Raw genomic sequence first — 23,857 nt, forward strand, 5'->3', positions numbered from 1 at the left:
TAGTATCCGCCCCGGAGCTGCGGCAAAGGTGTAAAAGAGCCACATGCGGCTCCGGAGCCGCGAGTTGCTGACCCCTGTGTTGGAGGTATCTACCCATGGTAAGTCTGCACAGGATTGCAGCCTTAAATCTAATATCCATTCCCTCTTAAGAAAAGCCTTGCATAGGATGCAGGAAATGCCTTAAGTAGTTTTCTGGTCTCCATTCAGGTCTTTAAAAATGTAACCCTAGAAATAACTATTAAGACACCAAGAGTAATGCCTTGCCTCCTGCAAAGCTGGACCATAGCAGTCAACTTTTCCCTTTTCTTGCAAGGAATCCTATTCAGAATAAGGGAATTTCCCTTTAAAAAATGGGAAACGTTGACAGCTATCAGCTGGGCATACCCGAACCCCGCAGTTTCAACACATTCCGATTTCTGCAAAGGACACGAATTTATGCAGGTCTGCATAGAACCAGACTGTGGGCTAAACAGTGGAATCTTACAAAGCAGTTCAATGACTTTTACGCCCAGGAAATTGGCATAGTATTGAAGGCCCAAAGATGCTTGGAAGTTGTCAGTCAGATTAAGCTAAAAACAAAACGAAACTTCCTTCAGAGAAAGAGAACAAAAACTAATCACAACACAGCGTTTGTTGGCATACTGCCCCTATTCCTGGAACTGGTTTATTTTCATCCACTGTCCCCCCATCTCACAATCTCCCCATGTAACCCAGAAAAGGAGACTTACTTTTGCAGCTTCTCCATCGTTCCGCTCTCCTCAACCCTTGGTCCGCTAAAGGCTGTGTGTTCTGCAACTAATCCAGAGGTATGTCATTGTTGCTGCCGCTGCTGCCACCAACTATAGGATTTGCCAGGAGTTAAGCCTACCAAGATATCAGCCACTCCGGCAGGGTGGGGCTGTTTAAACATATGACTGTGCTTTTCTCATTCAGTACAAGAATGCCCAGGACCATGAAATTAAATGAGGCGCTGTAAAACCAAGCAGATTTGGCATTTTCCTTCTGCGGGATTGTGAGATAAGCATCAGATTGCTCATTGTTTCGGGAAGTTTAGATCAGCTCCTCCAGCAGCCTCTGACTTGATGTGTGCGGGACAGCACCTTTGCCATGCTCCAAATCTGTTTCACCGTCAACATTTGTGGGCATAGCTCTACAACAGGGTTTCCTAAAGTGGGGGGATGATCCAGGGGGGCAGTAGTAGCCTCGGGTACAATTGGGGAGGGGGCATTAAATGAAAATAGGAGGGCAGTGGAAGCATAAAGAAGAGAAGAACAATTTGAAAAACCGTTCATACTGTACGTGTTTCATCTGTTGTGCAATGATGCTTAGCGCCAGGTTGGGCACTGTTGTGGGACGGCAACAATGCCACCCCTGGATCTTGGGGTCATGCTGGAGGCAAGGGGTTTTCCTGGGCTTTCTGGCTTCACTCGGTTAGGATAGCTCAGTTGGTAGAGCATGAGCCTCTTAATCCCAGGGTTGTGGGTTCGAGCCCCATGTTTGACAACAAGATTCCTGAATTGCAGGGGGGTGGACTAGAATTCAGCAGTTCTCAACCTGCGGGTCCCCAGATGTTGTTGGACTACAACTCCCATCATCCCTGACCACTGGTCATGCTGGCCAGGAATGATGGGAGTTGTAGTCCAACAACATCTGGGGACCCACAGGTTGAGAAACACTGGACTAGATGAACCTTGGGGCCCCTTCCGACTCTACAATTCTATGGATTCTATAGCTGTCTAAGTGCTTGCTTTCCATCTGCTCAACAGGTATATTTGCGAATGAGCCAATTATTGCAAAAAAAGCCACTAAAATGCTCCAGAGCTTTCTGTCATAGAGAATGTTATAATTATTGCTGGGGTGATGGAAGAGCAAGCAAATGACAGTGTACACAACTGTGATATATGAAGCTTCTAGATTGATATAAAATAGGCTCAACCATTTAACCACCCTGAGACCTCTGGGTACAGGGGTGTGTAAATTCAATAAATGAAATGAAACTCAGGACAGGAAAGTGGATCGCAGCTTGCCTTCCTATTTGGCCAATGGCAGGCAAGCTGTGGCACCAGCCCTGCCCCTGGGGTGGATTGGACTGAGCCGGCAGGCGTCACTTTGTTCCTCCCCATGGGTTTTAATAAATAATTTTATAATTTCAAGCTTCAAGGTGTCTTGTTAACAACGTCTTTCTTTACTGTGTTGTAGGGACACGGGTGGTGCTGTGAGTAAAACCTCAGCGCCTAGGACTTGCCGATCGTATGGTCAGCGGTTCGAATCCCCGTGGCGGGGTGAGCTCCCGTCGTTCGGTCCCAGCTCCTGCCCACCTAGCAGTTTGAAAGCACCCTTAAGTGCAAGTAGATAAATAGGTATAGCGGGAAGGTAAATGGCGTTTCCGTGTGCTGCTCTGGTGCCGGTTCGCTGGAGCAGCTTCGTCACGCTGGCCACGTGACCTGGAAGTGTCTCTAGACAGCGCTGGCCCCCGGCCTCTTGAGCGAGATGGTCACGCAACCCTAGAGTCGGACACGACTGACCCGTACGGACAGGGGTACCTTTTAGGACATAGGTAGAAATAGAGCTACATAAAAGAAAACAAATTTGTCCCTGAGTCTTTCTGTTTGTTTGCTTAAAGAAGGCAGATTTCCAGGGGTGGACGCTGAGTATTTTTTTTCCTGAAATGGGCGCAGTAAGGCTAAATAAGCCTGGGAACCTCTGCTCTACAACAATACTGGTTTCATGCCAATATAACTATTGCCAGCATAACTACCATGCTTTTCTCCAAAGACCCCTGAGAAATGTAATTTTAAGGGAGCTGAAAATTCTGTTAAAAGACCCCCAGAAAACTACAATTTATTGGGCTGTGGGGTTGTTGTTTTTTTAAAGACTGCTGTGCAGTTTGTCCGTTCATCTGGGAGCAAGCTCCATCAAGCACAAGATGAATAACCAGGATATTGGCTCTTTATCAAGCATTCCAGCCTGATTGGTTTATGGGGAGGTTAAATAATGTTGTGCCAAGAATGGCTGCTCAATCTTTTCAGGTGGGTGGCGGTTGAGGACCTTCACCTCATCTGCCGTCCCCAGCAGCAAAAGCTCACATGTTGGCCAGCCAATAAGGGACTTCCCTGGTCAGCAGAAGTTCCGAGAGGGATTCCCACCAGAAAGTCAAGATTAAAATGGGCCAATCAGAGGCTCTGCTGGAGGGCAGTGCCTTTCTGGCTGGGCACTGGTTGCAGCACTTAATAGCTGGGTGCTCCTTCCCTCCGCAGCACAGTTGGTCAAAATTCCACCTCCACCAGTTATTTAATAAAGTTGTGGCCATTTTTGATCCTGACCGTTGTCTGTCTGAATTTGTTTTATCATACCTCTTAGTGCTCACTGCATGGGGGCAGGTGGCACTGTGAATGGTACCGCAAAGCATTATCGTGAGAGATTTTACTTTCTTGGGCTCCATCATCACTGCAGATGGTGACAGCAGTCATGAAATTAAAAGACGCCTCCTTCTTGGGAGAAAAGCAATGACAAACCTAGACAGCATCTTAAAAAGCAGAGAAATCACCTCGCCGACAAAGGTCCGTATAGTTAAAGCTATGGTTTTCCCAGTAGTGATGTATGGAACTGAGAGCTGGACCATAAAGAAGGCTGATCGCCGAAGAATTGATGCTTTTGAATTAAGGTGCTGGAGGAGACCCTTGAGAGTCCCATGGACTGCAAGAAGATCAAACCTATCCATTCTGAAGGAAATCAGCCCTGAGTGCTCACTGGAAGGACAGATCCTGAAGCTGAGGCTCCAATACTTTGGCCACCTCATGAGAAGAGAAGACTTCCTGGAAGAGACCCAGATGTTGAGAAAGATTGAGGGCACTAGGAGAAGGGGACGACGGAGGACGAGATGGCTGGACAGTGTTCTCATAGCTACCAACATGAGTCTGACCAAACTGCGGGAGGCAGTGGAAGACAGGAGTGCCTGGCGTGCTCTGCTCCATGGGGTCACGAAGAGTTGGACACGACTAACCGACTAAACAACAACAAACTTCCCCCACTGTTATCCTTACCATACAAAAAAATCCCATCCTGAGGATTCCCATTGTCCAAGATCTCCCAAGCAGCTTTAATTGCACAACCTAAATTTGCCAGGATGTGACTGAATTCCACCCAAATGAAGCAACAGGCGACAGGAGACCTGAGTCCCACTGAAATCAGCAAGTGTTACTTTTAAATAGGGATGGAAAAATTATATCAATTTCACTTTCTCTCAGCTTTCCATTTTTTAACCAATTTTATTCTCCACATTTCCACAGCAATGTGTTATTTCTTATTTTAAAATAAAAAGCCTAATGAAAATTTGTCCGGATTTTAGTATTTCTCCCCCACACACATACACACATTTTTGCTAAGCAATTTCCCCTAATATAATTCATACTTGGATTTTTTTTTAACTACCATATGCATAATTATGCCCCTAATTATATACATTTTTGTACACCATGTCTCCTCGCAGAACTGAATCGCAGCATTGGAGAAGTGCCGATTTTGAAGGATAGTTTCGTTTCAAGAAGTGCAAATTGGGTAGATCGTTAAAATGCAGGCAAAAACGAATCTCTCCCTATTTCCTGCTTCTGAATAAACATATATCAGAATGCGCTGTTAACATAGCAACACCATGGGTTGCATTACGTATGAGCAAAATCTGGAACAGTTTGTCATGGAAATTATCCTGGGGAAATGGTAAGGATATTGCTACAAGTCTTAGAAAGCTGGTGTTAAGAGTGATGCATCTTAATGTAGAGGAGATAGCATGCTTTGAATTAATCTTTCATCCCCCCCCCCCTAAAAAAAGTCTGCCAGCTTAAAGCAGACATCTCTTTTGAGAAAAGAGGGCTTGCCATATTTATTCAACCCATGCCAGCTGACTTCACCTGCTGATCAAACACAACAGGAGATATTAAGATGACAGGTGTCATGCACATCCATTAGCCCCTGTTCCTTCAGCGAAAACAGACGCACTCATCTTTTATTGCCTTGGAGAATTCTTTGGAAGAAACCCAGCAGCATGCATGGCAAACAATGGGTGCGTGGGAGAAAGAAAAACAAGGAAAGAGAGAGGCATCTCCAATGTCTGCTTAGCACCAAGTGCCAGAGGCAACCTGGAGAATATGGTTTGACAAGAAGGCCTGAAGCAAAGGTAGAGAACATGTAACTCTGTATATAATCTTCAGGGCCGGATTTAGGTTTGATGAGGCCCTAAGCTACTGAAGGTCATGGGGCCCTTTATATGTCCAGCTGTCCTTTGTCAACAACAAATTGTCGCTGTTTTTTTGTGTTGAATATATGCTATATGGTAATTTATGGACCTAATAGGTATCTAAAGCCATTTGCACATAACAAGATATGTATTTTATCAAAGTAATCGTGGAACTGAAATACAATTAAGAAGAAGTATATTAGTAGTGAAATAATTATTAACCTCTAACTGTATGTAGCTTTTATTTTACAGTGGTACCTCGGGTTAAGAACTTAATTCGTTCTGGAGGTCCGTTCTTAACCTGAAACTGTTCTTAACCTGAGATACCACTTTAGCTAATGGGGCCACCGCGCAATTTCTGTTCTCATCCTGAAGCAAAGTTCTTAACCCGAGGTACTATTTCTGGGTTAGCGGCGTCTGTAACCTGAAGCGTCTGTAACCCGAGGTACCACTGTATTTGTTTTTTACCTTATATTTTGGAAATGTGCATCCAGTGTTTTTTCCCTTTAATTTTTTTAGGGGGCCCCAAGAAAGTGGGGCCCTACACTATAGCTTGTTTAGCTTATATATAAATCCGGCACTAATCTTCCTATGTCGTCATACGTCAGTGTTCTTTCATCAGAGTCTCGTGGGAAGGCTTGCAGCAAAGGACTTGAGGTGTGGCTACTATTAGACGCCCCAATACTTACTTGCATGCAAAATTGCATGTCCCGGATTCCTGAGACCATTTGCCACTGCTAGCACTTAAGTAAGGCTGCTTCCAGAGGACCCGCTTACTGAACAATCGTTCAGATTTGTTTGCACAAAGTTTGTGGGGAAGTTATATGGCTGTTTATGGAGCGTTCATTCCGATCTGTTTGCCGAAAGTTCATATGGCGTTGTGTCAACCTGTAATTGTTATCCCACCCTTTCGAGTGCGTGTTCCTGTCACTTTCCTTACTACAAAATGTCTGGTGTTTTTTGTTTTGTTTTGTTAAAAAAGATGAGTTTGTTGTGTAAGAGCACTAAATTCAATTCAATTGCACAATCTGAATTCCCCAGTATGCGACTGAATTCTCGCTACAAAATAGCAAGAAGCTGGAAGTGCCCTTAGCTTTTCCTATATCTTCATTTCAGGAAAGAAGAAGAAGGAGGAGGAGGAGGAGGAGGAGGAGGAGGAGGAGGCTGGGCTTCCCCAGCCACTCTGGGCAGCTTCCAACAAAATATTAAAATACAGTAATGCATCAAACATTAAAAGCTTCCCTAAACAGGGCTGCCTTCAGATGTCTTCTAAAAGTCTGGTACTGTAGTAGTTGTTCTCCTTGACATCTGGTGGGAGGGCATTCTACAGGGCAGGTGCCACTACTGAGAAGGCCCTCTGCCTGGTTCCCTGTAACTTGGCTTCTCACAGTGAGGGAACTGCCAGAAGGCCTTCAGAGCTGGACCTTAGTGTCTGGGCAGAATGATGGGGGTGGAGACGCTCCTTCAGGTATACTGGACCGAGGCCATTTAGGGCTTTAAAGGTCAGCACCAACACTTTGAATTGTGCTTGGAAAATTTCACTTAGTGAATTTATGTTTGCCAGCTGTGTACACACTATCCCTTGAAGACCCCCCCAAAAAAGACTCCTGGGAACTGTACTTTATTCCACATAGAATAATAATTCCCAGTACCCCTAAAAAATTACAGATCCCAGCATCCTGTGGAGGAAAAATGTGCTTTAAGTGTATGGTATGTTTTGATTTGTGGGGACGGGGGTGGCACTGTGGTCTAAACCACTGAGACTAGGGCTTGCCTATCAGAAGGTCAGTGGTTCAAATCCCCACAACAGGGTGAGCTCCTGTTGCTCGGTCCCAGCTCCTGCTAACCTAGCAGTTCGAAAGCACATCAAAGTGCAAGTAGATAAATAGGTACCACTCTGGCAGGAAGGTAAATGGTGTTTTCATGCCCTGCTCTGGTTTTGCCAGAAGTGGTTTAGTCATGCTGGCCACATGACCTGGAAGCTGTCTGCGGACAAACACTGGCTTCCTCGGCCTATAGAGTGAGATGAGCGCAGCACCCTAGAGTCGCCTGCGACTGGACCTAATGATCTGGGGTACCTTTAAAGGTAAAGGTAAAGGGACCCCTGACCATTAGGTCCAGTCTCGGCCGACTCTGGGGTTGCGGCGCTCACCTCGCTTTATTGGCCAAGGGAGCCGGTGTACAGCTTCCGGGTCATGTGGCCAGTATGACTAAGCCCCTTCTGGTGAACCAGAGCAGCGCACGGAAACGCCGTTTACCTTCCCGCCAGAGCGGTACCTATATATCTACTTGCACTTTTGACGTGCAAAGTGTAAAGGGGTACCTTTACCCCTACCTTTTTATGTTTTGATTTGTACATTGTTTCAGAAGAGGTGAATTGAAAAGGTCTGTCTTATAAATATTTATACATCTTAAGTTGAAGGCACTGAGCAACTGCAAAGGTACCTCTACAACAAAATATCTTTAGCTATTACAGTGGTACCTCAGGTTACAGACGCTTCAGGTTACAGACTCCGCTAACCCAGAAATAGTACCTTGTGTTAAGTACTTTGCTTCAGGATGAGAACAGAAATTGCATGGCAGCAGCAGCGGGAGGCCCCATTAGCTAAAGTGGTACCTCAGGTTAAGAACAGTTTCAGGTTAAGAATGGACCTCCAGAACAAATTAAGTTCTTAACCCGAGGTACCACTGTATTTATCTCAGGGAAGCTGAGAATTGCATACCAGAAGTGGAATTTGAGATTGGTAGCAGAGAATTCTCAAAATCCCTCATTAAATTGCAATTGCCATGGTTTTTTGGGGGAAGAGAAGGTGTGTCACATAACCATCAAGTTCTAAGAGATAGGTTCTCTTTACAAAGTTCAGGTGCCTGACAAATTCAAGATACTCTAGCTTAATCAATAAGGCTCCCCAGGGCAGTAGCCATTGATAGCACTACTCTACAAACATTTCCTCCCAGCTCTGCTCAAGAAGGTTTGTTTTCCTTTGATTACGAGAGACGTGGGACATGTAATTTTTGCATTCATTCTTTAAGTGGCTCTGTCGTCACAGGTAAAGTAAATGTTTATTGAAGGTAAAATTATAGCTGATATCTCAAAGGAACAACAGGCAGTCTATTTATTTCCAAATCCACCGCAGTTTGGCAGTACCTTTATTTGGCCCAACTAAAAACCAAAAACCACTAAAGCAGGTTGTTGAGTTACAGTACTGCAAGTAGAATCATAGAACCATAGAACTGTAGAACTAGAAGGGAACCTGGGGGTCATCTAGTTTAACCCCCTGCCATGCAAGAATCTTTTGCCCAATGTGGGGCTTGAACTCATGACCCACGGCCCTGAGATTAAGAGCCTCATGCTCTATGAAGGTCAGTGTTGGCACCTGGAATGAGAGAGGAGTTAGAACTGGCATGGGGGAACCTGTGGCTTCCTGTTGATGCTCACTGACCATGCCGGCTACAGCTTGTGGGAGATGGGAGGCCACAGGTTTCCTACCCCTGGGTTGGAGTCTCCCATCCCTCCAACATTTCAGAGGGAATAGGGATACATATGGAGGATGGTGTTATGTACTGAAGTTCTCACCCTGGGCCAGCAGGGGGATACTGTAGATAGTTTTCACTCAGGTCCACATATGCAAATAAGGAATTGAAAGTGACGTTCAGTGATTGGATAATTACAGAAAGTTGTTACTGTTGCGTTGTAGTGGAGCTCTATATAAGCACTATATAAGTTCAGTTCTGTTCTGGGTCTGTGAATAAACAAGAGCTGTTTGAAGAATCACTGTGTCATAGAATCATAGAATCATAGAATCATAGAGTTGGAAGAGACCACAAGGGCCATCGAGTCCAACCCCCTGCCAAGCAGGAAACACCATCAGAGCACTCCTGACATATGGTTGTCAAGCCTCTGCTTAAAGACCTCCAAAGTAGGAGACTCCACCACACTCCTTGGCAGCAAATTCCACTGTCAAACAGCTCTTACTGTCAGGAAGTTCTTCCTAATGTTTAGGTGGAATCTTCTTTCTTGTAGTTTGGATCCATTGCTCCGTGTCCGCTTCTCTGGAGCAGCAGAAAACAACCTTTCTCCCTCCTCTATGTGACATCCTTTTATATATTTGAACATGGCTATCATATCACCCCTTAACCTCCTCTTCTCTAGGCTTAACATGCCCAGCTCCCTTAGCCGTTCCTCATAAGGCATTGTTTCCAGGCCTTTGACCATTTTGGTTGCCCTCCTCTGGACACGTTCCAGTTTGTCAGTGTCCTTCTTGAATTGTGGTGCCCAGAACTGGACACAGTACTCCAGGTGTGGTCTGACCAGAGCAGAATACAGTGGCACTATTACTTCCCTTGATCTAGATGCTATACTCCTATTGATGCAGCCCAGAATTGCATTGGCTTTTTTAGCTGCCGCGTCACACTGTTGGCTCATGTCAAGTTTGTGGTCAACCAAGACTCCTAGATCCTTTTCACATGTACTGCTCTCAAGCCAGGTGTCACCCATCTTGTATTTGTGCCTCTCATTTTTTTTTGCCCAAGTGCAATACTTTACATTTCTCCCTGTTAAAATTCATCTTGTTTGTTTTTGCCCAGTTCTCTAATCTGTCAAGGTCGTTTTGAAGTGTGATCCTGTCCTCTGGGGTGTTAGCCACCCCTCCCAGTTTGGTGTCATCTGCAAATTTGATCAGGATGCCCTTGAGTCCATCATCCAAGTCGTTGATAAAGATGTTGAATAAGACTGGGCCCAAGACAGAACCCTGTGGCACCCCACTAGTCACTCTTCTCCAGGATGAAGAGGAACCATTGATGAGCACCCTTTGGGTTCGGTCAGTCAGCCAGTTACAAATCCACTGAGTGGTCGCATAGTCAAGACCGCATTTTACCAGCTTCTTTACAAGAATATCATGGGGTACCTTGTCAAATGCCTTGCTGAAATCAAGGTAGGCTACATCCACTGCGTTCCCTTCATCTACCAGGCTTGTAATTCTGTCAAAAAACGAGATCAGGTTAGTCTGACATGACTTATTTTTCAGAAATCCATGCTGACTATTGGTGATCACAGCATTCCTTTCTAGGTGCTCACAGACTGTTTGCTTAATGATCTGCTCCAGAATCTTCCCTGCTATTGATGTCAGACTGACTGGGCGGTAATTATTTGGGTCCTCTCTTTTCCCCTTTTTGAAAATAGGGACAACATTTGCCCTCCTCCAGTCTGCCGGGACTTCGCCTGTTCTCCAGGAATTCTCAAAGATGACTGCCAGTGGTTCTGAGATCACATCTGCCAGTTCTTTTAATACTCTTGGATGCAGTTCATCTGGCCCTGGAGACTTGAATACATCTAAACTAGCCAAATATTCTTGTACTATCTCCTTAGTTATTCTGGGCTGTGTTTCCTTTGCTGAATCATTTGCTCCAAATTCTTCAGGTCGGGTATTGTTTTCTTTATCGGAGAAGACTGAGGCAAAGAAGGCATTGAGGAGTTCAGCCCTTTCTGTGTCCCCTGTTTGCATATTCACCATCTTCTCCTCTGAGTGTCCCCACTGTTTCTTTGTTCTTCCTTTTGCTACGAACATACCCATAAAAGCCTTTTTTGTTGCTTTTAACCCCTCTAGCAAGCCTGAGTTCATTCTGTGCTTTAGCTTTTCTGACTTTGTGTCTACACGTGCTGGCTATTTGTTTGAATTCCTCTTTGGTGGTTTCCCCCCTTTTCCATTTTTTGTACACATCCTTTTTTAATCTTAATTCAGTTAAAAGTTCTTTAGATAGCCACCCTGGCTTCTTTAGGCACCTTCCATGTTTCCGTCTCATTGGTATTGCCTGACGTTGTGCTTTTACTATCTCCCTCTTAACAAACTCCCAGCCATCATGAACTCCCTTTCCTTTTAGTATTGCTGTCCATGGGATCTCACCCAGCACTTCCCTAAGTTTTATGAAGTCGGCTTTCTTAAAGTCAAGAAATTGAGTCCTAGTATGCTTGGCTGCTCCTTTCCGCTGTATAGTAAACTTCAGAAGAGCATGATCACTCGCGCCTAATGATCCATCCACATCTACCCCACTAACCAGGTCATCAACATTGGTTAGGACCAGATCTAAAATGGCTGTTCCTCTTGTTGCTTCTCCCACTTTCTGGACAATGAAGTTGTCTGCAAGGCCAGTGAGGAATCTGTTTGACCTTATGTGTCGTCTGATATGTTCACCCACAACTTAACAGGTGGGGAAGAAGAGGAGGAGATATTGTGTGGGTGTAAATAAGAGGGAGAAATAGCCCGGTAATCGCAGTTTTGCCTTGGACAAATGGAAAGTTATGTCTGCAGCGGCTGATCTGCGATTGCACATTCGTGTCTGGAAGAAGCCATCACTTGATGTTATGGTCCTCAAGTGAGGAGTTTGCATGTGTGAACCAGCCCACAGTATTTCCCCATCGGGCAGTGAAATTGTAGGGCAGGTTTCGGCCCGTTCCGTCCCCATTCCTACCCTTTCAGCACTGAAAATGGCGCATGTGTCAGCAGTTACGCATGTGCTGACTGCGCACAATAGGGGAGGTGCCTGTTTTCTTTTTTTGTCAGTTCCTCTACTTACTGTATAACAGCAGGGGGGGGGATTCAAAATATAACAATGGTATCGGTGTTAGTCTTCCTCCATATATTTCCTGGCTTCTTAAAGTGCCCCCCTTTTCTCTATTTTCTCTTCCTTTGTCGTTTCAGGACAATATTTTATTTCCTTAGAAATAAAATGGATTGTTGGTGAGCCTAAATAATAGAACCATTTTATTTGAACACCATGCTCGCATTTCAGCAGGTCCAAGGAAACAAAATATTTATTCTGGTATCGCTTGCAGATAAACGGTTCTGATGTGATTCATCACCTATTTCCATGCAAAAAGAAAACTGAATAATGTTGATCACACGTTTGCCTGCTTCCTATGTTATATTGCCATTTCTAGAAGACCTAATATTTCCTCCCAGCTGATCCCAACCCATTTAATAACTGCCTTTAAAATAGAAGAATGTGAAAAAGCTACTGTTCTTGTCCTAAGCACAATACTATTTTGCCAGACAGTTGCGTACTTCCTCTCGCTTTGATATTGCCACTAGAACAGCCCTTCCTCTCCCACTTCTACACCTCTGCTTTTGAAAGTTGTGGGTTCATTAAAGGTTGCTGCCAAAATCTGAGAAAGGAAACAATTTGGTGGTCAGTCTCAGGTCGTGGTCAGACAAAACCCATGGGAGTGGGGACAGTGAATTTCAGAGCTCTGCCAACACTTCACAGGCAGAAATAGGGCATTTGTGTACTTGTAATGTGCATTCTCACCCCCATCGCCCAGCCTTGTGCATATTTCCTGCGTTAGTTCTGTGTGTGTACCGCTGGACAGACAGGGAATTCTATGATTCTGTGAAACGCAGCCATCCGTCAAAGTTTGTGCTTCTTCAGATTTTGCAGCTCATTTCTCAAACCATGTAAATACAAAATGTAAGGGCTTTTGTTTTTTAAAAAATCATATAGTGGGGCAAAGTGTCCATAAAAATGAATATATTAGTGGAAAGAGCATACAAAAACACATTATATCTCAGGAAATTGCTTTGGAAATATGTGCATATGAGGGGAAATTGTATACAGATGTGTGCCTATTACGAAAAACGTACACTGAAATGCTGGTGGATTTTCATGAGGACTTATTTTTCGATTGCAGACTGATGTGGAAAAGCAGAGAACCAGCCTTGACTCCGCGATGGGTGCCCAGGGTGTGCCGATGTCACTGGGGCATGTTCGCGTTTAACGTTGGCACCCCCCGTGGTATGCTGACATCCCGCACGCGCCGCTGAGTGGAACCTAGAGGCCCCTGGCGCCTTTCATTTCAAATTTGTGGGTGCCTGGACACCCAGAGCCCCACATAGTTGGCGCCTATGTAGAGAACTAAACCTAAGATTTGAGAAACGAAAACCGAGAGGAACCAAAACTGACAGATTTACTCATCATCAAAGTGCAAGTAGATAAATAGGCACTGCTCCTGTGGGAAGGTAAACGGTGTTTCCATGTGCTGCTCTGGTTCGCTAGAAGTGGCTTAGTGATGCTGGCCACATGACCCGGAAGCTGTACACCGGCTCCCTCGGCCAATAAAGCGAGATGAGCGCTGCAAACCCAGAGTCGGTCATGACTGGACCTAATGGTCAGGGGTTCCTTTACCTTTACATACATATTAAAATTACTGTACATAAACAAGTATTTTTGGAACCAATTTCTTCTCCTGAAAAATGAATCTTACTTTGACACATCTTGCCTATTGCTATACAGTAAATTTGTTTGTTTCTCCTTTTTTAAAAAAATAAATACATCTTTTAATTCTGTGACCTTTAAAAAGATTGTTATTTTAAAGCGCTGCCACATTCAGAAGTTACATGCTAGAAATAATTTCTCTGGGTATATTGAACTATGCTTGAAAGTGATGGTTGTTTAGCCATGGTTCTCTTGGAGAAGAGAGGAGTTAAAATGCCAAGGTGCGAAAAGGTTGTAGGCAGAAGGGAGCAGAGTTGCACAACCTTGATCTGTGCTCTTCCCCGTGCCCTTTTCCAGCCCTGCAAATTATTTTCCTGGAACAGCTTCTCAAAGGGTTCTCATTTGTACACAAAAGGAACCATTCTCCTACGACAACACCTTGCTATGAACAATGCACATTAAATTATCAACACCAATGAAGAGCATAAAAAAAAGAACAAAGTGCATATCATGGCCTTTCTTTGCACAATACGGTGGCTCAGTTTCACCGTGAAGACAATTAGTTTTCATGCCTCTGCCCGACAGGATCCAGGGAAGAACTTCCCCATCACAGCACAGTAATTGTGGGTCATGGTATCAGTGAAAAGCTGAGGTTGATTATTTGACACAGGGAAGGGTGTGATCCCATCAGAAGCAGGGCTAGATTAAGGTACTAAGCTGTGTCAGGTTCAAGAGGCCCCCAAAGCATTTCCAAAAATGTGTATTATTTTAACAGAAAGGGCAAGGAAAATAGAAATAACAAAGTAAGCGCAGTCTGCATTTGACTTGAACCGAGCCTCACCTGCCACCCGGTTCTGTTGGATAGCTTATGAACACCTATCCTAATGCAATTTCGATAAAATTATAATTTATTGCATAAAATTTCATAATTATTTCTGCCACGCATCTGGTTGGCTACTGTGATAATTGGATGCTGGTCTCATCATCTAATCACAATTGCATTAAGCTTGGCTGGTTTGGAGAGGCAAGATTTCTTCCTGATTGCCTGGTTTTTCTGAAGTCATTTGCATGTTTCAGGTCTTTCCAAGGTAAACGCATGATATCATTTTGACTAAGTCATGCTGTACTCGACTTCCTCAAACACACCTGCTGTAGCAGCAGCACCGATGGATCCTTGTAATCCGAAACAACTATTTTATTTACTCGTTTCTTTCCTACACTCTTTGTATGATTTCGCCCTTGCCTTGTTGAACACAGCGAGTTTTAATTATGCATAAACATTAACAGTATTATTGATTACATCAGCAGAAACCCCCTTTTTTTGCAGAGCAACAGAAAAAGACAAATCTCTGCCCCAAGTAGCTTACAATCTAAACATTGACTGCAAAGACTGTGGATGAAGGGAAGCACAGGCAATAAAGGATGAATACAAGAAAGAACAGTTGTACTTAGAACTGGTTTCAGCTATACCAGGCATGGCCAAACATGGCCCTCCAGATGTTTTGGGACTACAACTCCCATCATCCCTAGCTAGCAGGACCAGTGGTCAGGGATGATGGGAATTGTAGTCCTAAAACATCTGGTGGGCCAAGTTTGGCCATGCCTGAGCTATACTGCGGTACCTTGGTTTAAGAACAGTCCGGTTTAAGAACGATTTGGTTTACAAACTCCGCAAAAACGGAAATAGTATTTTGGTTTGATAACTTTACCTTGGTCTAATAACAGAATCCAAACAGTAGAAGGGCACCGGAGGCAGAAAGCCTCATTAGGGAAAGCGCGCCTCGGTTTAAGAATGGTTTTGGTTTAAGAATGGACTTCCAGAATGGATTAAGTTTGTAGACCGAGGTACCAATGTAAATTGCTTCAGCAAATTACTGGGTAGTCGCATTTATTTGTCCAGGGGAACATTTTCAGCCGGAGGGACGCATTATCTTCTGGTAATCTTCTGGGGGCCACATACCAGCAGTGGGCGGGGCCAGAGGCGGAAGTGCGCAGAGCAATGAATGTGCGTTCTACCTTTGTACAGCAGGCTACCTGCACTTACACACTCCTTTTAACCTTTATCTAGGCAAACAAGAGTCTTTATCAGAATTCAGTGACACATCTGAGCCATGCAAAACCACTCAGGGAGGGTGTGAAGCAGAGATGGTGAGGTTGTGCCACACCACTGACCTGGCAAGAGCCCCAAAACACAAATATGGAGTCCTGAGGTGCCCCATCAGTTCTACTCCGGTTCTTTCTAAAAGAAGCTGGAAAATTATTTCTCCTTCTCTTCCTCCTTCTGTCAACATCATCATCATCTCGTTCTCTGTGTCATTATCCAGGGAGAGCTAAGTTTCAGGAGAAAAATAAGTAAACAGCTACTACACAAAGCAAGTGCCTGCCTAGAATTGGAAACCTATCTGCAGTAACTAGCTATTAGCAATGCAGAGTGGTGTATTTAAAAGGCTAAATACTTATTTAAAGGTTAGAAAGCTGCTCAAAGCGATAAGAACCTAGCAGCCTAGCATCTCCAAGGTACAATAGTCAATAAATACCATGTACTATGGAGAGGCTTTATAACACATTTCTCAGTTCAGAAGAAATCCCTGTAGGTTGGAATATACAATTAGCATGACGCTGTTCTTGAGAAGGGAGATTTATGCCACGACTTCTCTGGAGAACGGCACGTATTTGTGACATGGTTATAGTGTTCAAACTGAGAAAGTAGGGAAATGTTCTCTCTTGTGAAGCCCCAGCTTGATTCCAGATGGCCAAAATAACCTCATTTGCCATCTGCTCAAAGACACCAGGCACAGTAAAACAGTACTTCCCTACATATATTGCTTCTTGAGTACATCATTTCATGGTAGGGAGCGGGTGGCGCGGTGGTCTAAACCACTGAACCTCTTGGGTTTGCCAATCAGAAAGTCGGCAGTTCGAATCCGCACGACGGGGTGAGCTCCCGTTGTTCTGTCCCAGCTCCTGGCAACCTAACAGTTCGAAAGCACACCAGTACAAGTAGATAAATAGGTTACAAGTAGGTTACAAGTACAAGTAGATAAAAAGGTAAACGGTGTTTCTGTGCGCTCTCGTTTCCATCCCATTGTGTCAGAAGCGGTTTAGTCACACTGGCCACATGATTTGGAAAGCTGTCTGTGGACAAACGCCGGTTTCCTTGACCTGAAAAGCAAGATAAGCGCCACACCCCATAGTCGCCTTTGATTGCACTTAACCATCCAGGGGTCCTTTACCGTTTTTTACATCATTTCATCTAGCTTTAAAATGTGCATACATTCCCATGGGAATGTAATAAATTAAGAAGAGCCGGCTGGATCAGTAACTCATCTAGTCCAACTTCCTGTTCCAGAACCCTCCAAGTGTCCCTATTTTCCAGAGACCATCCTAAAATTACAGAAGCCATCCCAGTTTCTGATTTGATCCCGGAATGTCCTGCTTTTCCTTAGGATGTCATTGGAGAAACGTTGGAGGGTATGCTGTTCTCACAGTGGCCAACCACTTCAGGAAGCCTTCAAGCATGAAAACTGCTAATATTAGGTGGGGTGTGTGTGTGATCTGGATGAGTTCCTGACCTTCAGCCTAAATCCTCCCACTATTGCCTTATGCCTATATATTACAATCTTGGTCAAATACTGTTGCAGCTTTGGTCAAATACTTCTTCCTCACCCCTGTACTATGTATCCTCATGTAGGAACCATGGGGAACTGTTGTGGGGTTACACCTGTTTATTCCTTTCTGTGTTGTCTATTGAACCTTGACAGCCAGATTCAGGTTTCACACACGTACATGGCACTTCAGTTTTGGAACGTCTCCATTGATGAATGTTTCGGAACTCGAACGCTGAGAACCCAGAAGTAAATGCTTCAGTTTTCGAACGCGCCTCGGAAGTCGAATAGGAAATGCAGCTTCCTTGTTGAGTTTTCCGCTTTGAGGCTTCCGTTTTGAGTTTTCAGTTTTCAAACGTTCCAGAACTCAAATGGTCTTCCGGAACAGATTATGTTAGAAAACGGAGGTACCACTGTATTGGTAACTTAACAGGTTTACAGTAGTTAAGTACATTTAATTCATTCCGGAGGTCCGTACTTAACCTGAAACTGTTCTTAACCTGAAGCACTAATTCTGGGTTAGCGGAGTGTGTAACCTGAAGCGTATGTAACCTGAAGCGTATGTAACCCGAGGTACCACTGTATACAACTCCCTGGTAGTGCTCTTAGTGCAAGCCTGCAGCAGGGCTCTTCCTTGGCACAGGAAAGGAGGAGTGGGTGAAATTCAGAGCCTGGTTTGTACTTACGTCAGGAGTGGGGAACCATGGCCCTCCAGCTGTTGCTGAACGACAACTCCCATCTTCCTGGCCATGCTTGCTGTGGTTGATGGGAGTTGTCGTTCAGCAATATCCAGAGAGCCAAAGGTTCCCTGAACCTATCTGAAGTGAACATGACAGTTCAAAATTCATTATGCTTGGATAAAGCTCCCTTTCCCTGGCAGCAGATGTTAAGCAAGCAGAAGACAGCATTCCGTCGATTAGCCAAGGGCAGAAGTCCAAATTCCTAGTTTATATGGCAGACATGAGACTTCATCCCACTCTCCAGTCCACAGGGGTCAGTGTTGCTCCCCACTATTCCCTTCCATGGCTTTGTGAAAACACAACAGTTTTATGTCAGCACACAAGGTGAAGTTCTAACCTCAGCCCCATAAGCTGATGGTTCAAGGCCTCTACCGTCTGATATTTAGGAAGGAAATTATCGTTTATTATTTGGAAACAGAAATTGTGGTCTGCTTGCTTTGCACCATTTAGCATGCATCTGAGCATGTCTCCTTGTTTAACTTTGGCCATGTTCACTCCAAACAGACCTGGGGGAAGGAAAGCAATTAAAACTTCAGCAAATATGCATTCGCCACCACTCTGTTTTCTTCCTCTGCCTGCTGATTGCATAAGAGCAGCCCGTCTCTAGTGCTTGTTCTAGCTGTGTTTGGCTGCAGGCATTCACAGGACCCTTGCGATTAAGACACTTTCAGACTTCAATTAAACACTTGTGGCAAAAGCAACAACTGCTGCTACTTATTTCGGATTAATTACTTAACGTTATTTGAGTATGTGGGAACCTGTCTCTGTGCAATAGGATGGATTCGATTAATAGAAAGTCCCAAACTGTCCATTCAGCTCTTTTTAATTAAAGGATATGCACAAATGAACACATTGTCAATGAGTACCAAGAGAGCACTTTTCTCATTCTGAAAGATGGATTCATCCTTTAACCTGAGTTTAGGGATGCTCGGTGCGTATGTGTGTGTATTTCAGTCAACAAAAGGAACTGTATTGCTCTGTTGCAGCCAAAAGAACAAAGGGGTTTGTTCTACCTTAAAGGCTAACAGATTTATTATGTATTATGTACCTCTGTATTATGGCAGGGAGTGCCAACATAGCACCCATAGGAGTAATGGCACACTTGAGATCTTCCCCAGGTGCCCAGAAAGCTTCTGAGCTGCCTCCCTCCACCCACATTGCCCGCTTGGTCATGAGGCATGAGAGTAGTTACCTTTTTCTCCCTGGTACATAGAGATAAGAGGGACACGGGTGGTGCTTTGGTCTAAACCACTGAGCCTAGGGCTTGCTGATCGGAAGGTTGGCGGTTCGAATCCCCACGAGGGGGTGAGCTCCCGTTGCTTGGTCCCAGCTCCTGCCAACCTAGCAGTTCAAAAGCACGCCAAAGTGCAGGTAGATAAATAGGTACCACTCTGGCAGGGAGGTAAACGGCGTTTTCATGTGCTGCTCTCCTTTCACCAGAAGTGGCTTAGTCCTGCTGGCCACATGACCCAGAAAAACTGTCTTCAGACAAACCTCGGCTCCCTTGGCCAGTAAAGCAAGATGAGTGCCACAACCCCAGAGTCGTTCGCAATTGGACTTAACTGTCAGGGGTCCTTTAACTTTACTTTTTACATGGAGCTAAAGGAAGATGTTGGAAGAGTAGCAGTTCCACTAGTGTTCCCCAGCATACTGCCTCTGGTGTCGCAGCCCCAGCCGAGCAAGCAGGGGCTAGGAGTCTCCAAAGAACACTTGCTTGAGAGCAGAATCCATATACAAAGTCAGTCCAGAGGTCAGGGAATCCAGATGATCACAGAGCCAAGGACCCAGAAGGTAAGTAGGAAACAGCCCGGTAGGGTCAGGAACCACAGGCACTCTTGCTAGCATCTGAGTGCTGCTGAGAGCTCTATTTATGGAGGCTGAAGCCAGCTGGTTCTCATCAGTGCCTTCATCTCCTGTTCTTGAAGCAGTGGTGTAGCTAGCTGTTTGGGCAGCCGGGGCAGTGCGCACGCCCTGCACCTGGGGCCAAAGTGAGCCTACCATAAACAGCCTCGGTCCAATATACCTGAAGGAGCGTCTCCACCCCCATCATTCTGCCCGGACGCTGAGGTCCAGTGCCGAGGGCCTTCTGGCGGTTCCCTCACTGTGAGAAGCCAAGCTACAGGGAACCAGGCAGAGGGCCTTCTCGGTAGTGGCGCCCGCCCTGTGCAACGCCCTCCCACCAGATGTCAAAGAGAAAAACAACTACCAGACTTTTAGAAGACATTTGAAGGCAGCCCTGTCTAAGGAAGCTTTTAATGTTTAACAGATTATTGTATTTTAATATTTTGTTGGAAGCTGCCCAGAGTGGCTGGGGATACCCAGCCAGATGGGTGGGGAATGAATGAATGAATGAATGAATGAATGAATGAATGAATGAATTGTTGTTGTTGTTGTTGTTGTTGTTGTTGTTGTTGTTGTTGTTGGTAAGCCGGGGCAGGGCACACTGCACGGAGCCTCGCTGCCACCTCCCCCTCTGCTATAGGGCAGCTGAGGGGGAGGCGGTGGGCACACGCAAGCCCCATGCTGTCATTTCTTTTTTTTAAAGATATTTATTAAAGTTTTAAAAAACACATTGATTTTCCATAACATATCTTCCTTACACTTATTTCCCCGGACCTCCTCGTACCTCCCTTTTTTGTATTCCACTTCAGTTTGTTAGTTCAGCAAATCCTTACCATTAAGCTTTTACCCTTTTGCAAACCTTTTTTCCTATCTCTTAAAGCATTACAGCTGGAAACCCCTTAGTTTCTATCCAACATCCTTCTAGCATTCATTAATTTTACAATATTTCTGTAAATAGTCTTTAAATTTCTTCCAGTCTTCTTCCACCGACTCTTCTCCCTGGTCTCGAATTCTGCCAGTCATTTCTGCCAGTTCCATGTAATCCATCACCTTCCCCATGCTGTCGTTTCAGGCAGCGTGGAGCCTGCAGGCGCCTAGCCACCTCATCACTTCCAGGAGAGATGCATGGTTCGGGCACATTGCAGGACCTGCAGTAAGTGCCACCCCCTGCAGTGTGGCGCCCAGTGGAGTCATTCCACATTTTCTCCCTTCTGGCTGCGGTTCAGCAGGTGAAGCCGACTTCTGGCCCATGGCATCTGGTAAGGTAAAGGTAAAGGGATCCCTGGCCATTAGGTCCAGTCGTGGCCGACTCTGGGGTTGCGGCACTCATCTCGCTTTATTGGCCGAGGGAGCCAGCGTACAGCTTCCAGGTCATGTGGCCAGCATGACTAAGCCGCTTCCGGTGAACCAGAGCAGTGCATGGAAACACTGTTTACCTTCCCGCCGGAGCGGTACCTATTTATCTACTTGCACTTTGACGTGCTTTCAAACTGCTAAGTTGGCAGGAGCAGGGACCGAGCAACAGGAGCTCACCCCGTCTCAGGGATTTTGAACAGCCAACCTTCTGATCGGCAAGCCCTAGGCTCAGTGGTTTAACCCACAGCACCACCCGCATCCCCCATGACATCTGGTAGTAGACAACTATTGATAGCCCTGTGAATTTGTCTAATATAAGAACCCTGTGATGTTCTTGAAATGTTAGGGGTGCTCAACAACTTTCAGGGTGTCTTGGTTTTTACTGTTTGAAATATGGAAATGTTATGAAATGCCCCAGATTGTACAGAGTGTCAACAGACTTGGGGAGTTGGTGGGCGGATCAGAACAATCAGGAACATGTTCTGCATCTGTCATTGCCTCTTCCACCCCAACTTTCCTGATCTGTTTTGAAGTTTATGAATGCTGTTGGTGAAGAAGGTAACATGCAGAGGCCTCCTTAGACAAGAAGTAACTCTGGACTGACAAGACACTATCATACAGGATTTGATTGAATTTTAGGCACTGCTTTTGTAGGTTTTAATGCTGACCTACAAACAACTGCTGCAGGCTCTTTCTGTATTGTAACTTTAGAACGTAACTCATTGTTCTCTGCTCCAAACTCTTTTGGTGGAACTGAGGAGGCTATTAATCTTAATAGCTTAATACTCCTCCATTCCCAACACTATCATGCCATCAGCCCACTCAAAAACAATTTCCCCAAGGGACTTTTTGTAGACTATGTAACTAGACAGTCTGAAAAATTGGTTAATGGGGCTTATAAGCGTTTTCCAGCACTAGGTGTGCAAAAGCCAATTAAAAATGTGGCCAGCTGAAGAAGAGACATGCTTGCTTGTTTAGGCATCAGTCAGGGGGCATGGCTTCAGCATGGCTCTGAAGTGGGGAGAAACCAGACCTGGCCTGTGTATTCTCCAGATCGAGGTCCTCCAAGTCAGCTGCAGAGGCCGGAGGAACCAGGAGAACAGGAAAGAAGTCCTGCTTTGTTGCTTCCTTCTTGCATTCTCCCTGTAACATGCTCTTGAGCTGCCAGTCGTCTGTTCCTAGCCTAGTGACTCTCCTCAATAGGGGGACCACTTATCCTGGCCAACGGTAGTATTTAGAATTCTGAGAAAGTGCCATGGGTACCGGTCACAAAATGGCGACCCTGGGGGTGTGGCATATCACAAAAAGGATGCCATGGGGGTGTAGCAAAACACAAAATGGATACGACCTTCTTCAGGCCCCATAGCAGATACACAGGGGCACAGTGTCAACGGCAGGAACTGCATTGCCGACCCATGCCTTATGAATTGCCAAAAAAGAGGGCACAGATTTGCATAAATTTTGTGCACCACTGCAAATTCAGAAATAAATATCATCATTTAAACAGAGATGGGAGTATATTTCACCACAGTTTGGGTGCTAACTGTTGAGTGGCAACTTCAAGAAAGATCTCCTTTCTGATTATCTTTTATCTTTAAACTGGATGTGGTTCAGACAGTTCATTAAGAGAACTCCTTCGTATGTGAAGGAAGATACATCCTACTTCCTCAACTGTTGGTTTTCGATTCCTTTAGGATGGGCTTTCTGATGTGTGGGAGGAAAATGAAAGAGACTGAGCTTCAGTTGCTGTCTTCTTCTGAGCCGAGTGGGAGGTTAGACAGATGAGAGAGAGAGACTGATGGGTTTGTTCGCTGGAATGTTAATGTTCTGTAACATTTAATATATGATGCTGTCTGTGGGCTTGGGCGACTCTTCACTTTATTAGCTCCGTGTTATGATCAAGTCCCCAAAGAACCACACTGACATTTCTGCTGGATCATTTACATTCTGGTGGTACTCAGTGTCGTTCAAGCAAATTAAGCTTAAGTACTCTGAAGAATCAAAAGATGAATTCAGATCAGAATATACTATGGCGAGACGTGTTTATGTTTCAATGACAACTATTATTTCCAAATTTGCATCTATACATATGAATGAGCATATGCACTTTTTATTCAAGTACAGTACATGTCCTCTTTTGTCTTCTTTTCTCCTTCGGTGATGCAATTCCTCTTTTGAGGAGATGCATTAAGTGGCCACCCCATGAGTGGGCCAACTTCATTTCCTTGGAGGAGCCTGCCTGCGCTACTGAAGTTAAATGGAACATATCATGTGCGTGAAAAAAGAGTAGAAGTTGTTGTTTAAAAAAACTAAACCACATTATGACAGAAGAACCAGGGCAGAGATGGAGAACCTCTGACCCTTTTGCTCTTGCAGGACTACAAGTCCCATCATCCCCTGATCAGGTGAGCAGGGCTTATGGTACTTGGAGTCCAACGTCATCTGGTGGTCCACAGGTTCCACATCCCTGAGCTTGTAGCCTGTGCTTTAGCACTGAAGACTTAATATGGCATATGGGTCAGCCCAAATTAACCCTCCCTTACAAATTTAAGGAAGAGGCTTGCCCTGCCCTGCCCTCTAGTTTCCTCCGTTCAGGGCGATGGATTCCTTTTTTATATTTATACATTTTTATTGCTTTTTTAACATATCAGTTCCAACAATCATACAACATATCTTCTCATCTTATACAATGTTTTAGACTTCCGTCAACACCTCTATGATTTTCCGTTCTTTATCACTTATTCTGCATTTCTTCATTTCTATATTGCCTTTAATTGTCCTTAACTAATAATTCTTTTCATAATCTTTCTTGTAATATTTCAGATAATCCACTTTACAAAACTTCTTGCAGTCCTACTGGTGTAATCAGGGTG

General features: G+C 44.8%; 1 protein-coding gene across 1 annotated transcript in view; it reads right to left on the reverse strand.

The window, feature by feature from the left end:
* The window catches only part of FER1L6 (fer-1 like family member 6), a 120,438-nt gene extending 119,561 nt beyond the window's left edge, over window positions 1-877 (reverse strand). The window contains exon 1 of the mRNA XM_083516484.1: window positions 729-877. Within this exon, the coding sequence (XP_083372610.1) occupies window positions 729-745 (17 nt within the window). The 5' untranslated portion in view covers window positions 746-877. The remainder of the gene's footprint in view (window positions 1-728) is intronic.
* Window positions 878-23,857: the final 22,980 nt, after the last annotated feature.

The sequence above is a fragment of the Podarcis liolepis genome (genome assembly GCF_965112155.1).
Source record: "Podarcis liolepis genome assembly, chromosome: 8".
In the NCBI taxonomy this organism is placed as follows: domain Eukaryota; kingdom Metazoa; phylum Chordata; class Lepidosauria; order Squamata; family Lacertidae; genus Podarcis; species Podarcis liolepis.